The sequence below is a fragment of the Rana temporaria genome, chromosome 1, assembly GCF_905171775.1.
Source record: "Rana temporaria chromosome 1, aRanTem1.1, whole genome shotgun sequence".
Classification (NCBI taxonomy): domain Eukaryota; kingdom Metazoa; phylum Chordata; class Amphibia; order Anura; family Ranidae; genus Rana; species Rana temporaria.
Genome location: NC_053489.1, coordinates 633,670,905 through 633,687,637, shown reverse-complemented (window position 1 = coordinate 633,687,637; position 16,733 = coordinate 633,670,905). Strand labels below are relative to the sequence as shown.

At 45.8% G+C, this 16,733-nt stretch overlaps 1 protein-coding gene across 1 annotated transcript in view; it reads right to left on the bottom strand.

Moving 5' to 3' along the window:
- The window catches only part of STX18 (syntaxin 18), a 237,369-nt gene that overhangs the window by 99,774 nt on the left and 120,862 nt on the right, over positions 1-16,733 (bottom strand). Inside the window, exon 3 of the mRNA XM_040335414.1 lies at positions 8,423-8,538. Within this exon, the coding sequence (XP_040191348.1) occupies positions 8,423-8,538 (116 nt within the window). The remainder of the gene's footprint in view (positions 1-8,422; positions 8,539-16,733) is intronic.

The window sequence follows — 16,733 nt, the reverse complement described above, 5'->3', positions numbered from 1 at the left end:
CGTATCCCATACTCATTCACTTAGGGTGGGGGGCCGGTATCTGGGGGCCCCCTTATTAAAGGGGGCTCCCAGATTCCGATAAGCCTCCCGCCCGCATACCCCGACAACCAATGGCCAGGGTTGTCGGGAAGGGGCCCTGTCCTCATCAACATGGGGGCAGGGTGCTCTGGGGTGGGGGGGCCCCGCAGTGCGCCCCCCTGCCCCAGAGCACCCAACCCCTCCCATGTTGAGGGCATGAAGCCTGGTACGGCTCAGGAGGAGGGGGGGGGGGCGCTCGCTCGTCCCCACTCCCTTCCTGGCCGGCCGAGTAGCGTGCTGTGGATACGGGTCTGGTATGGATTGTAGGGGGACCCCCCTACGTCGGTTTTTCGGCGTAGGGGGGCTCTCCTTACAACCCATACCAGACCCAAGGGCCCGGTATGCTCCTGAGGGGGGAACTCATGCCGGACTTTTATTTAAAATCCGGCGGGGAGTTCCCCCTCAGGATTCATACCAAACGCCGCCCACGTGTAGAATTGGCGGGAATCCAAGTCAGATCTCCCGTCGCTTCTATGACGGGTTTGTCTCCATCGCGGCAAGCCAGCTCGGCGCTGGATCCCGCGATGGGGCTCGTAGGTGGTCAATCTCGCCGAGAAAGGGAGCGAGATTGACACAATATCGCAGTCACCCACTGTATGTCCTCAGACACAATTTTGAATGCAAAGAGCTTTGTGCATGGAGATGGTTTAACCCTCAGGTGACTGGTGTCACTGACACCTAGATGCCCAGGCTAAACTTAGCATCACCCATGTACAATGGTTAATTTGAACGATCACTAATTTGTCTACCTAAAATAAAACACTTTTTTGAACTTTTTTAATTAAATCCCTAGCTCGGGAAATAGACATTTATTCTTTAAAATGGACATGCTCTGTATATACAGTATCTACCTCAAACTGTCCTGATTACATATTGTGCGCGTTGTCCATTCATGGCAACGATGTGAAATGAGACTTTCCACTAACATCTCCCAAACCTCTTAAGTGAATGTGGAATGGTAGTAAATGTGTGTGAATGAAGAACAGGCCGAGTTCATCAATAAACGGTTTCTCATTACTGCACAGCTACATGAGCGGAATACAGAGACCAGCGCAGGAAATGGTACACTAAGTGCAGGTGACTCAATGACATCGTTACGGAAAATCATTCAGAAAACTGCAACCAAAATTGCTTCAGATGACCTTCTATCACCAGGCAACCCTGCTACCCGGACAACCCTTCCCTGCTCAATAAAATATTGTTCTCATAAATCCAGAAATGTTAGATAAGGAAGGCAAGTGTACTGACTAATGGCTGATGGTTAGGAAGGTTCTACAGCGAAGACCATTCATTAAGAAACAAATTGAAGCTATTTAAAATTACAGGATATTGGGTTAAAAGTTCATTCATACAGGCGGCCGCCAGCATAAATCTGCAATTCTTGATGGCAGTAAAACTATCCCCATGCACTTAGCATATGTGAACAAAAAAAAGCCAGCAGTGCACCCTGTACAATTTAATGGGCAACGCCACTACTGTTGGCATGTAACAGCCCATTGACTTAGACCGGCCCTGGACGTAGACAGTTTGTATCCAGGTGCAGTGTTTCTGGCTGCATACAAGCAAAAGTAGTGGAGACATAATCACTATGCTGCACATAGCCTGTACAAAGAGCGGAGCTGTGGGAGGGGTCCAGCAGGCTCCACCCACAACCAACTTCCTGCAAAAAAAGACAGGAGGGGCGGAGACAAGACCAGTCTCCTCGCACAAGGGAAGAGAGCAACAGTGACCGGTCTTTATTACAGGAAGCTCCTGGACAGAGGAAGACATTATTAAACCACTTCACACCGAGCGTACGCAAATATGCAGCCTCACTGGACTGGACTTTTTGGTGGGGCCACATATTTGCGCATCTCCCTTTGTGCATCAAGAGCCCTGGGCTCCGTACCAACGCCTGGGACCCGGGACTCCCGATTCCAGGTCATCTGCTTGCTGTGATAGCCTCTGATTGGCTACCACAGTGATGAGTCATTGTGAATCATGTCCCCATGTCTTCTCTCCCTCTCCTTGCAGAGAAAAAATAAAAATAATATTTATAATAATAAAATAAAAAACACAGGGTTAGGCCCCTTTCACACTTATGCGACTCCAAAGTCGCGCGTTTTTGCCACGATTCGCGACCGCAATTTTAACAAGACAGTCATAGGACTGTGGATCCGACTTTGCCCCACGACTTCAATGAGCAGGAAAGCGACTTTGATCCCCCAATAATTAGGGGGAACTCCACACCAACAATAAAAAATAAAAAAAAACAGCATGGGTTCCCCCTTCAAAAGCATACCAGGCCCTTGGGTCTGGTGTGGATTTTAAGGGTAACCCCCTACGCCGAAAAAACGGCGTGGGGGTCCCCCCAAAATCCATACCAGACCCTTATCCGAGCATGCAGCCCAGGCCGGTCAGGAAAGGGGGGAGGGGACAAACGAGCGCCCCCCCCCTGAACTGTACCAGGCCGCATGCCCTCAACATGGGGGGGTGGGTGCTTTGGGGCAAGGTGGTGCCCTGCGGCCCCCCCCCCACCCCAAAGCACCCTGTCCCCATGTTGATGAGGACAATGGCCTCTTCCCAACAACCCTGGCTGTTTGTTGTCGGGGCCTGCAGGCAGGGGGCTTATCGGAGGGGGGGCTCCCAGATTTCGATTAGCCCCCTGCCCGCAGACCCCGAAAACCAACGTCCAGGGTTTTTGGGAAGGGGCTCTTGTCCTCATCAACATGGGGGCAAGGTGCTTTGGAGTGGGGGGGGGGGCAGCTCGCTCGTCCCCACCCCCTTTGCTGACCGGCCGGGCTGGTGCTTCGATAAGGGTCTGGTATGGATTTTGGGGGGGGACCACATGCAGTTTTTTGAGCGTAGGGGTTCCCCTTAAAATCCATACGAGACCTATGGGCCCGATATGCTCATGAAGGTGGAACCCGTGCCGTTTTTTTTTTTTTTTTTTTTTTTACCAAAATAAGTTTCTCTTCATGCACAAGTCGTGTACAAGTCGCATGCCAAAGTCAGATCTGTTAATACGGAATCCGACTTTGATCCGACTTCAGAAAAAAGTAGTGCAGGAACTACTTTGAAGTCGGCACGTCGTGCCAATATGAATGGTAGTCATTGAAAATCATGGAGAATGACTTGTCATACGATTTTGCTGTCCAAAATCGTGCTACAGGTCGAATAAGTGTAAAAGGGGACTAAGTGTTTGGGTCAAGGTCAGGGTCAGGGTCAAAGTCAGTATTTTTAAGGGATAGGATTTTATTTATTTTTTTATAATCAACATGTTTTTAGGTTTAAAAAAAAAAAAAAAAAGCAAAATTCTTGTTTTTGGGCTGTACTATGGGTACAAACAACAACTAACATACACACGGTTCCAATAGGGTGACCACATCTCCAAACTGGCATTCAGGGACACCCCCCCCCCAAAAAAAAAGGTGATTTTTGGGGGGAAAAATACGACTTTTGGGGCAGGGGCATATGAAATCAGTGGGCCCATGTGGAAGATCAAAAGTGGGCCCTAGGCATCAAGAAGAACAATATGTTGCACAAAGCGCGTTGTGGGGAACAGTGGACAGGTCTTAAATTGTGCTTAAAGGGGGTGTTATTAAAGAGAGTCTGGGATGACTTATATAGTGCAGAATGTGGTAATGTTAAATAGGGAATGCAGAGTGTATGGCAGGGGGTAATATGTACATAGTGGGGTGGATTGGGGGACAGTTAGTGTAGACGGAGGGACAGTGGGGTGGACGGAGGGACAGTGGGGTGGACGGAGGGACAGTGGGGTGGACGGAGGGACAGTGGGGTGGACGGAGGGACAGTGGGGTGGACGGAGGGACAGTGGGGTGGACGGAGGGACAGTTGGGTGGACGGAGGGACAGTGGGGTGGACGGAGGGACAGTGGGGTGGACGGAGGGATAGTGGTGCTCAGTGATAGGATGTACACATACCTCTCTCCTGCTGTCACGTTCTGCTGTGGGTTGTACTATAGCAGGGGTGGCAGTGGAGGGCAGTATAATAGGAGGGAGGGAAGTGGAGGGCAGACAGTATGTTGGGAGGGGGTAGTAGTGAAGGGCAGTATCATGGGAGGGAGGGCAGTATGATGGGAGGGGTAGTAGTGGAGGGCAGTATAATGTACAGCATGACTGGAGGGGTGCAGTGTATGGGACGGAGCAGAGTGACCATGAGTCAGTCAGAGTCAGGGCAGTGCAGGGAAGAGGCGGAGTCGGGGGCGGAGCTTAGGCGCGAGGCGGAATCCTCCACCGGCTCGCTCGGAATGCTGGGGCTCCACTCTCCTCCTCATTGTGACGTCACTGGTTGTTAGACGCCAGTCGGGCTATGCCTAGCAACCAGTTGTTTTGGCAGTGAGCCAGGCAGCGTCTGAGGGGAAAATCAATCGGTCTCGCCGGACAGAACTAGCACAGCGGGCAGTGAGGGACAGCGGCAATGCGGTGGCAATTTTTAGGGGGCATCAGATCGGCCAAGGGGGCAATTCCGGGACACTGTATTGTCCCGGAACGAAGGTGCCCGGGATCAGGGACAAAGATATCAATTACGGGACAATCCCGGGCAGTCCGGGACACGTGGTCACCCTAGGTTCCATAGATCTGCATGTAATGCCCAACAAATGTGACAGGTAGGTAACATTTTTGCAGCTCCTACGAAGCACATCATCGCACACGTGCCATGTGTACTCTGAGTGGATGCATGGTCTCCTTCAGGCAGGCAGGAGGGGGCCAGTAAAACCGCAGCTCCACCGACTGCTTTTATCACACCCCTGGCTGCACGGGTAAACCAAGCCAAAAGGTGAAAGGTTATTGCGGATTCACAGTATATGAGCATTCCTCCCTCCTATTCCAGGTCATCATATGTAGTGAAACACATTTAGAGTGGAGTTGCACAAAAAGCATTAACGTGTCTGCTAGTTATGACCGCTGTATTGATGGGTGGTCATGGCATTGTGGTAAGCATATTTTCTGTTTGCGCACTCGAGGAGGATAAGGCACTAGTGTTTGAGTACTGAACATAAAACAGAGATACACACACTGAGACTTTTGTTTTCACTCTATGTTGGCACAGAAATTTCTATATAAAGTTATTCTGATTGCATGTGTGTTTTTTAATTGCATGTTCATTGAGTTATTTTCATATATTTGAATGTTTTTATACAGTGGGTATAGAAAATAATCACCCCCCCCCCCCCTGTTGTTGCTTTGCAGCCTGAAATGAAGACAAACACAGTTTTTGTTTTATCCAGCTGTAGTGCAACATCTAACAACCAAAAGGCAAGATATAACATCAACATGTCAAAAAAATTATAAAAAAAATTCAAAACAGGATCACCGAATTGGAAAAAGGATCACCCCCCCCCCCCCCCTTATGTCAGTATTTTGTTGGACCCCCTTTTGCTTTAAAGGGGTTGTAAAGGTACATGTTTTTTCACCTTAATGCATTCTATGCATTAAGGTGAAAAAACATCTCAGCATTAGCGGCCCCCCCGAGCCCCCGTTTACTTACCTGACCCTTTGAAAGTCCCGTGCCGTGAATGCGCAGGCTTCTCGGCTCATTCATTGGTTGATTGAAAGCAGCGCAGCCATTGGCTCGCACTGCCATCAATCATATCCAATAATGCGGCGCACCAGGGGGCGGGGCCAAGTGATACAGCGAGCGGCTATAGCCGCCGGCTGTATCACGGGAGCGCGCCCAAAAGGACTTTCCACCATCCGAGAGAGCTCGCATGAAGGTGGAAAGCTCTTGCAGGGGGGGGTGAGTCTGTTGGGATTTGTCTCTACTAACTTTGTACATCTAGACTGCAATATTTGCTCACTCTTTGTAGAACTGCTCAAGTTCAGTTAAAGGGGTTGTTATACTTACCTGACCCCCTCGAAAGTCCCGCGCTCGGCCCCGACATCCTCATCGCCGCTCAGCCTGGCCGTTCATTGGTTAGAGCGGATAGATTGAAAGCAGCAAAGCCATTGTCTGGCGCTGCTGTCAATCATATCCAATAACGTGGCGCACCGAGGGGCTCGCTGTATCACGGGAGTGCGCCCGCAAGGACTCCACATGATGCAAGCTCGCTCGCATGAATATGTGGAGTTCTTGTGGGGAGGACCAGAGACAGCCGCCGAGGAAACCCAGAAGACGTGGATGGGGCCACTCTGTGCAAAACGAGCTTCACAGTGGAGGCAAGTATAACATGTTATTAAAAAAAAAAAATGATTTACTGATCCTTTAAATTTGGTGGTGACCATTTGTGGACTGCAGTCTTCAAGTCATTCCACAGATTTTCAATGAGGTTTAAAGAGGAAGTAAACCCACTTTTAAAAATAAAAACACCATCTGCAAGACAAAGACATAAAGAGCTAGTATGCATAGCATACTAGCTCATTATGTAATACTCACCTCAGATCGAAGCTCCCGCAGCCATCCTCATACACCGTTTGGGTGGCCGACATCTTTCCCCGGAGTAACTTCCGGGTATAGCGGCTCCGGCGCTGTGATTGGCCAGAGCCGTGCGCAGGAGCCGCCAGTCACGGCCTGGCCTCCTTTAGGAACGGCATGATCGCTGTTGCTAAAGTGTGCCTGTGCTGTTGTCTACAGGCATGCACCGTAGACATCAGTGCCCGTAATTTTTGTAAATATCTCCTAAACCATGGAGGTTTAGGAGATATTTCCAGCACCTACAGGTAAGCCTTAATATAGGTTTACCTGTAGGTACAAGTGGTTGTAAAGGGTTTACAACCACTTTAAGTCTGGACTCTGACTAGACCATGCAAGGACATTCACCTTTTTCTCTTTCAACCACTGTGTGCTAATTTTTGTGCTTTGGGTCATTGTTATGTTGAAAGGTAAACATTGAAAATCTGTGAAATTACTTGAAGACTGCAGTCCACAAACGGTCACCACCAAATCTAACTGAACTTGAGGCTGTAATTAAAGGTGGAGATCCTTTTTCCAACTCACCGATTCTGTTTTTGTTTTGTTTTTTTATTTTACTGACATGTTGGTGTTCCAAGTATATAAGTTGCACTAATAAAAACAGTTGGATAAAACAAAAACTGTACCAGTCTTCATTTCAGGCTGCAAAGCAACAACATGTGATTTTAAAGGGGGGGGGGGGGATTTTTTTCTATACCCACTGTTTAGATCTGCAAGTTATTACTTTACACATTTGTGGGAATATTTACATTTATATCACAATCTTTGCACTGTATGGATGTCATTTGGATGCACGTTTGAGGTTTTTGGATTTTACTATTGATGTGGGAGAGATTTAGCGCTGCTGCTATATAGGTACACTCATAGCATCGCCTACTGCTAAAATTCACTACTGTTGCACAACACTGAAGATACAAAGGTTCATTCTATATGGTGCAGATAGAAGGCACTCAGCACTTATTTGTAAGGTAAACGCTGGAGGATGTAGTTATGGGATATCCATGTAACCCTCAATATCTACAAGTGGTACAGCTTTGAGTGGTCCCTCATTTGGTAACAAGAATTCAACAGTTTTAATTACTGTATTTATTGGCGTATAACACTCACTTTTTTACCCTGAAAATGGAGGGTAAACTGTGCCTGCGTGTTATGCGCAGGGAGCCGTGGAAAGTTTTTTCCCTGAAACTTCTCTCTTAAAGTTAGGGTGCGGGTTATACGATAAATACGGTGCTATATACAGAAACAAAATAATTTGTAGCCAAATAATAAAACAAACACAGTAAAAGAAAAAAAAGGAGGAAAATTTGTATCTCCTAAAGCTGCTTTAATCACAGATAAAAATAAATAAATACAGCTGGTAATAGAGGGCTCAAAGTATTACTAAACCCAGGAGCCTGCATTCACTATATCTGGTCTCCTACAGTACAGAGAACATGGAAAAATGCAATTATTTTAGTAAATATAAACTGCTAAATACCCTTTTCTCATCAGCAGTATATAGCAGTCTTGTGACTTCTATCAGTGTCCAGCCGAGCACTTGTTAAAGATTGTAGGAGGAGTTTTCATCCTCCTCTGACTGTCCTATGAGGCTGCAGGACCCCCGACCCTCTGTCTGGACAGTGCCGATTGGCCCAGTGCTGATCACATGTATCCTCCCAAAAAAAAGAAACTCTCTAGCAATACATACTAAACTGAGCATGACTTCTGGGGCTCTGTACTATCAGGAGATGGATTGGGGACAGTAAAAGAAGGGGAGGATCAGAGAAGACAGAATCAAAGAGCCTTTTTACACAATGCAGAGGATTAACTCCTTAGATTCCACAGTGACTGTAACAAGCATGCTTTTCTGCATATACAGACTGATTTTACTGTTGTGGGTTTATTAAAACTTTAAAAAGGAAAGGAGGAACTCTAGCCACTTATTTTCACTCACCTTCTGTTCTAAGTTGCTGGATAGCATCAGAACACGTTCTCATAAATGTCTGCGCATCCTGATCAATCTGATCACGCTCTGTATCCGTCATGCGGGAATACTTTGAGGTTACATGACTGTAAAAGACAAATCATACAAAGATTCTTAATCAAAACATTATGTAAGAACATAAAGAAGAGTTCAAGTAGTCACGAATATGTACTAATAAATAGGAGAGCAGCTTATATGCAACCCAGAAAAAAATAAAAATGGCAGTGTTTATCTCATTCACCACAACATTGTGCCCAATGGCAAAGTCTACATAATGTAAAACAGACCTGCTTAGCTAGAACAACCTTTAGAGGAAAGAGTCTCTGTTAGAATTATTATAGGCAAGTCACTCTGGCCATACAAAATAGCAGCAGTACCTATCTGCACCTTGCACTGAGCATAAATCCCTGCCCCGGATCAGTGCCCATTTTACCACTTAGCAGCCAGATACCTGGAGAGAATTATTAAACAGAGACCAAATCAGCAAAAACCAATAGAATTAAAGCTGAATTCTAGAATAACCAAATACTGTCCCCATTCACATTTGGCAATTTGGACTTGAGAGCAGAATTGGCAGGATTCGGCGCACAATTCGAAATTGTGTACCAATCGCTGCAAAATGTGCAAATGCAGTGCAATTTTGATGCGATTGCCCCCTAAAAAGGAGCAGGAACTTCTCATTGGCAACAAACGTGCATAGGGCAGCCCATTGAAGTGAATGTGCAACACGTATAATTGCATGAAAATCGCTCACACAAAATCTCAAGCAGGAACACACAGGAATGGGGCCCCTAATACAAGAGGCATGTGGATTCTTACTTGAATCTTTGTGTGCTTTGTGCATGTCTTCCAGATCTGTGCAGAAACCCAGCTGAAAAACCTTACCTCTTTGCATGAGGTTTCTATAATAAAGACCAGTCACTGCTGCTCTCTCCTTGTGCAGGGGGACTGGTCTTGTATCCCCCTCTCCTGTCAGTTTTTTGCAGGCAGCATGCAGTAGGTGGAGAATGCTTAGCCCCTCCCACAGCATCACTCTCTGCACAGGATCTGCACAGCACAGTGATGATGTCATTGGTTCCTAGAAGGTAATAACTGTGTATGCAAAGGCATTTATTGCAGACAAAGTAAATGTTTTCTTTTGTAGCTTCACTTCCTCATTGTTCGTTTTTGCTCAGAAGTTGCTCTATTTCTTCTCTGTCCTGTTCACTTCCTGCTTGTCTGATTGTTACTGACCACCGTGATGTGATGGGAGGCTTTACTGCGGTGGTCAGTAACGTGCTCACCTCCTCCTGGGAACTACATATGTGTGGCAGGACGCTCTCTACGTGTTAGAGACTTCAAGGAGGTGTGAATTACTGGGCGTGCCGCAATGCATACTGGGAAATGTAGTTCTTACATGAACGAACAATTCAAACCAGGAAGTGAATGAGAGAACAGAAACTAGAATGCCGGAGGTGATATAGATGAAACAATTTAATAGGTATTTACTCGTTTTTTAACATAATCATTACACTATTCTGTCTGTCTACCTTGCAGACATTCATTTTAGGCAAAAAAATGTTTCCTTTACAACTCCTTTAAGGAATATATTTGAGCCCTGAAATCATGCAACTTCATCTGAAATCGTAGAATTTGAAAGTCACATGTCAGTGCGACTTCAGGTGTGACTTGGAAGGAATGTGTGCGGCTTCATGCATCGATGTCTATCCAAGTAGCATCGGAAATCGCCAAAAGTAGTGCACAAACTACTTTTTTAAATCCATATTAAACAGGGCCATTGCCGACAATAGGGTGCAACGTGTCATGCAATTTCATCTGTCAAATTGCATAACAAGTCGCTCCCATTCGAACGGGGGCTTAATGAGTTTTTGCACCCAGATTTCGGTTTTCAGCTTTAACATAGGGATTACTTGGGGGGGGGGCTAGTTTAGCTACATTACAGCCATTTGGCTACAGTTAAGGAGTTGTAAAGGCATAAGGTTTTTATCCAAGCCCCCCTTAACACAGGGCTGTCCGTGTGCGGGCTCCGCTGAGCAGGCAGATGACAGGCCGGTCTCTGCACACTGTGCAGTGACCGACCTGTCAGAGCGCCGCTCTCCCCTATGGGGGATCGGATGACGACAGAACGTAGAGCTCTTTGTCACCCGATCCGATAGATGGAGGAAAACCCTACTTTTCCTTCCATCACACTTTGGTGGATCGGAGCGGGTCGGATGTCAGCGGGCATGTCACCGCTGAAATCCGTGTCTCCATAGAGGAGCACGGAGCGCCCGTTCAGGTCCGCCTAAAAAAGTGTCAGGTGGACCTGAATGGTCCGCCCGTGTGAATGGGCCCTTAATGCATTCTATGCATTAAGATAAAAAGCCTTCTGTGCGCAGCACCCCCTAATACTTACCTGAGCCCCATCTCTGCCCAGCGATGTTCACAAATCCCTCGGCCATCCCTGAACTCTCCCTCCTGATTGGCTGAGACACAGCCGTGGTGTTATTGGATCCTGCGGCTGTCAAAGTCAGTTAGCAAACCGGAGTGGGGGGGAGGGGGCTGAACGGCATCTGTGTCTGGATGAACACACAGAGCCCCCATAGCAAGCTGCTTGCTGTAGGGGCTCTCGACGGGAGGGAGGGGCCGGGACAGCCGAAGAGGGACCCGAGAAGAGAAGGATCTAGGCTGCACTGTGCAAAACCAATGCACAGAGCAACACGTTTGTAAAGTTTTGTTTAAAAACAAAAAAACAATCACTTTAGGCAACATTGTTTATTTGTAATCTACCGTATTTATCGGTGTATAACACGCACAGGCATATAACACGCACCCTAACTTTAAGAGGGAAGTTTCAGGAAAAAAACTTTCCACAGCCCCCTGCGTATAACAGACAGGCACAGTTTACCCTCTATTTTCAGGGTAAAAAAGTGAGTGTTATACGCCAATAAATACAGTATATTACTAGAGAGCGATGATATAGCAGGTCTTGAAGCAGGCACATTGAATTTGCAGCCTGATGACAGACCAGCGCCATGATTCTGAGGTTATGATGCTTCATCAAATACATTTCAGAAATTGGAAATGGAAAACGCACGCAGGTAACCCGGGATTAGAAGTGCAGCCTGATATTCTATATCTATAGATGAGTGAAAGCTCCACAGTGATCTATAAAAACATCTCCATAACAAGGCCTTGTGCTTCTCAGCGAGTGTGCACATCTGAATGTAACCTGGCGATTCTACCCACATGGTTACCCACATAAAGTCAAAGAGATCAGACAGCGAAAAAAAGAAATGCTGCTTTAGAAGATTCACCGATACAGAACTTTGATCCAAAAAATGCCATTTCCTTGGAGATAGGAAAAAAGATCTATTTACAGTTTGCACTCATTTTCCGTATCAGGCACATCAGTCAGCTGTAAAATTAAATGTGATATTGGAGCAGATTATGGCAGCAAGAAAGAAGAGCGCTGAAAGATGAAGGACAGAAAAGATGACTGGAAACACTTTAGGTGGAAACCTTCAGCCTTAAAGGGTCGTTCCACACAAAATCTATTTTCAGTACTGTAATGGGTAGGCTGCATTTGGCTTCATGCATACGGGGCGTATGATTTCATATAGGATCTTATTGCCAGCAAGATCCCATGTATAATCTTGTCTGTACACAGTGTTCATGTAATGTTTCTGCTAACATACAGCACAAATGTACCCTAGTGGCTGCTGCCGCTGTTCAGGGCCAATATGAAAATATCAACACTGCCGCCGCTGCCGATTGCACACTATGGCCATTGGGCCATTCAGGGCCAACATGTAAAAATTTAAGTGGCTATAAACCCTTACATCACACTTTTTGCAACAGGTAAGCCTATAATAAGGCTTACCTGTAGCTACCCAGGATATCTCCTAAACCTGTACGGTTTAGGAGATATCCCCTGTCCCATGCATGTGCCGATGTCATCGGGACATGCACACTAAAACAAACTGAAGCAATGGCACGTATGTGGCGTTGCTTCCATGAGTGTGCCATTAACGGCAGCTCCCGCATGCATGTGACGTCATCGCAGCTCTGGCCAATCACAGTGCCGGATCCCGCTATACCTGGAAGTAACCCTCGGGAGAGATGTCGCCAAATGGAGGAGGGTACGAGGACTGCTGCGGGGGCTTCGATGCAAGGCGGAGCGATCACGACGTAAACGGCCGCTATCAGCGGCAATTTACTGCGATCCGTAATGCGCCGGGTCTCAGGGGGCGCGCGAGAGGAGGATTCTGGGAGGACGTCCTCCCAGAACAACTCCACCGCGCTGTAGACATATTTTCTCTATAGCGCGGTGGGAAAGTGGTTAAAAGTTCTGGATTTAAAAAGCAATTCCCTGGCCCCCTACCCTAAACCTCAACTTTTCTTAGCACTTACCGTATATACTCGAGTATACGCCGACCCGAATGCAAGCAGAGGCACCTAATTTTACCACAAAAAACTGGGAAAACATTATAACTCGAGTATAAGTCTAGGGTGTCCATCTGCATGCCTCACTGTGCCCATGCCTCACTGTGTCCATGCCTCACTGTGCCCATGACTAGACCGACATTTATGGAAGGGGTGCCCAGATTTGAAAAATCGACCAGTATCGGGTCCCCAAAGTCACCGGAGAAATGACCATTTAACATGGGAGTCTATGGAAGGGGTGCCCGGCTTTGAAAAATTGGTGCTCCCTGGCTGTAGGTCCCCTGGACAACAAACTTTGCGCACTTGTAGAGGAAGAATGGGGCTACATGTGTTCGAAATTTGGGATCCAGGGGACCTACCGCCAGCCGGTACCAGGTCCTCAAAATCCGGGAGATCAGGCGCAAAAAGGTGACTCGAGTATAAGGCGAGGGGGGCATTTTCAGCACAAAAAAGGTGCTGAAAAACTTGGCTTATACTCGAGTATATACGGTACCTCTTCCAAACCGCAAAAGCCTACTTCAATGTTTAAGCCTTCGATCTAAAATCTTGTCTCATTAAAATGTGCGATGGAGTCTCTGTCCACCAGATATTGGGCTTTTCTCCCACTTTGTTACATTAATAAAGTTAGGTTTAAAAAGTGAAAAGTATCGGCGCTGTGGGTTGCCCTTTTCCATGTCCTTAGTGACTCCAGCCCAGTTCAGGTCTGCTTATTGTTAGGTTGTGTATGATCACACTATTTTGCTGGACATTGGTATTATGGTGTTTCTGTAAGCTCTGTGTGCAATCTTTGAAAAATAAAGTATTGAAAAAAAAAAGTGAGAAGTAAAAAGGAATGGATACAGACAAACTCCTCTACAAATTGAAAACACAATGTCAACATTATAAATGAAAGACCCAACAAAATATGACCTTCGGGTTGGGTTCACACCATCTGCGCATGCGGCCCCCAGCAGGAGTCCGGTGTGTCCTCCTTCACCGTTCCATATGGGGGAGCAGACCTACCATTATAGGGCTGCAGGAAGTAAACAATGGACTACAAATTTAAGGATGTAATTTAAATTTAAATTTAAAATTAAAAAAGAAAAAGATGGTTGGTGTAAGTGACAAACAATGGCTGTTTGATCAGTGGGCTGTGTAGTGGCAACTTTTTAATAGGATATTTCTGGACACATCACAGCAGGAAATATGTTAAATATTTGCACAAACATATTTCCTATAAAGAATAAGTCAGTCTACTAAAAAAAAAAAAAAAAAAAAAAAAAAAAAAAAAACAAAAAAAAAAGGACGTTATCTTGTACTTGGAGGCACCAGAACGCTTCTATTTATGTTGTGGTAGCACCCTCTGCTGTACAATGTTAGGAAGTACAAGAGATGCAGTATGCCTATTAACAAGGTAAGGTACACATTTTTCCAGAATCAAAATCCTTCAGTTTTTACTTCAAATTAAATATAAAAAAAATGAAATCTAACAGCACACAAACAAATTAATCTACTCAATCCCAGTGCCAAGTGGCTGGATCTTAACCAGACCTTGGCGAAACTATTTAAGAACTGAAAAAGATTAAAGGGGTTGTAAAGGTTAGTTTTTTTATTTTCTAAATAGGTTCCTTTAAGCTAGAGCATTGTTGGTTCACTTACCTTTTCCTTCCATTTCCCTTCTAAATGTTTTTTTTCTTTGTTTACTTTGTCTGAATTTCTCACTTCCTGTTCCTTCTCAGTAAGCTGTTCTGAATGACTTTCCACTGCTCGGATGATGGTGGAAAGCTTACTGAGGAGAAACAGGAAGTGAGAAATTCAAACAAAAAAAAAATCATTTAGAAGGGAAATGGAAGGAAAAGGTAAGTGAACCAACAATGCACTAGCTTAAAGGAACCTATTTAGAAAATAAAAGATGAACCTTTACAACTCCCTTTAACCTCAATCTCCCCTTATAAGAACATAAAGAAAAAGCAATAAAAATACTTCTTAGAAGTAGTCAAGACAGAAACTGTGGCCCAGATTCTCAAATGGCTTACGACGGCGCAACGCCATCGTATCTATGTGACTGATTCTTAGAATCAGTTACACATAGATATCCATTAGATCCGACAGGCGTAAGTCTCTTACGCCGTCGGATCTTAAATGCAATTTTTTTTTTGTCCGCTAGGTGTCACTTCCGTCGTTTTCCCCGTCGAGTATGCAAATTAGCTAGATACGCGAATTCCCGAACGTACGCGCGACCGACGCAGTAAAGTTACGACGTTTACGCTAGGCTTTTCCCGGCGTAAAGTTGCCCCAGGGTATATGAGGCGCAACCAATGTTAAGTATGGCCGTCGTTCCCGCGTCGAAATGTATAAATTTACGTCGTTTGCGTAAGTCGTCTGTGAATGGGGCTGGACACCATTTACATTCACGTCGAAACCAATGACGTCCTTGCGACGTCATTTGGAGCAATGCACCCTGGGATATTTTACGGATGGCGCATGCGCAGTACGTTCGGCGCGGGAACACGCTTAATTTAAATGCTACACGCCCCCTACCCGCCTAATTTGAATTAGGCGGGCTTGCGCCGGGTGATTTACGCTACGCCGCCGCAACTTTACAGGCAAGTTCTTTGTGAATAAAGCACTTGCCTGAAAAACTTGCGGCGGTGTAACGTAAATGAGATACGTTACGCCCGCCCTAAGTTACGCCATTCTACGAGAATCTGCCCCTGTATTTCCCAGCCCATCATCTCCCCCTCCCCAATAACAAAGAAAAAAAAACGCTTTAAAAACATTTTACAAAAATGTTAATAACAACAACAACAACAAGACCCAGCCAATGTCCACTTACTGGTGGCTCCAGTAATGACAATGTAACTCTCTGCTACCTCCTGGAAAAAGCTAGGCACAAGGCCCCCCTCCTGCTGCTAAAATATTTTTGTGTACTTAATAGATTTCCCTCTGTTCCATGATTTTATGTGCCCCAGCGTATGTTCTACATAATTTTTTTTAGCTGTATAGTTTATTTCAGAGCACCCACATGACGGCCCACCGCTCTTCTCCTTGCTGACGTTAGCGAGGGATTCTCAGACTTTGCCGCTGTACTTCTCAGATCGGGAGAGGAGAGTGGCAGGCAGTCACGTGAGTGCTGAGAGGTGCTCTGAAATAAGTTATACAGCTACATATTTTTTATGTAGAACATACACTGGGGCACATAACATTGTGGATGGAGAGGAATTTATAAAGTACACAAAGTGGCTTTACAACCACTTTAATGCCTTTTCCGGTTCTTTGGCTTATTTGGTAGGCTCTTCTCTGGGACTGGCCAACTAATCCTATAATATAAATTGGGATAGTATTCCAGTACAGAGAGCTCAAAAGCATGGAACCCGAGAGAGCTGGCTAGGGTCGGTATGGATTTTAGTTATCTCCAACACCATGTTCTCGATAAAGGCCTAGCAGAGAGCCAAGACTGATGCCTGGAAGGGAATGAGAGAATGACACCCATGAGGAGCAAGAAAATGTTGCTCATCAACACCTGGATGTAAAGTCTTCAGAACCTGGGGTTCGCCCCAAAGACACCAGCACTAAAAGAATGCCTTTGATGGACTCTGTATTGCACAAAAACATACTTTACAGGTATGCTGGGGCAGCAGACAGCCTGTAGTTTGAAAAGGGAATTGGGGAAGAATTATTTTCTATGACTAATGGACTCTGTTATTCCCTTTTTTGCACTTTAGTGTAAGTAAAGTGTTGGAAACCTTGTCCTGGTCTGAGAATACTGAAAGGGGTGTAATGCAAGTAACCAGCACATATAGTCTACCGAGTGGGTCTTAAACACATTAAAGTGGAGTTCCACCCATAAATATAACATTACATCAGTAGTTTTAAA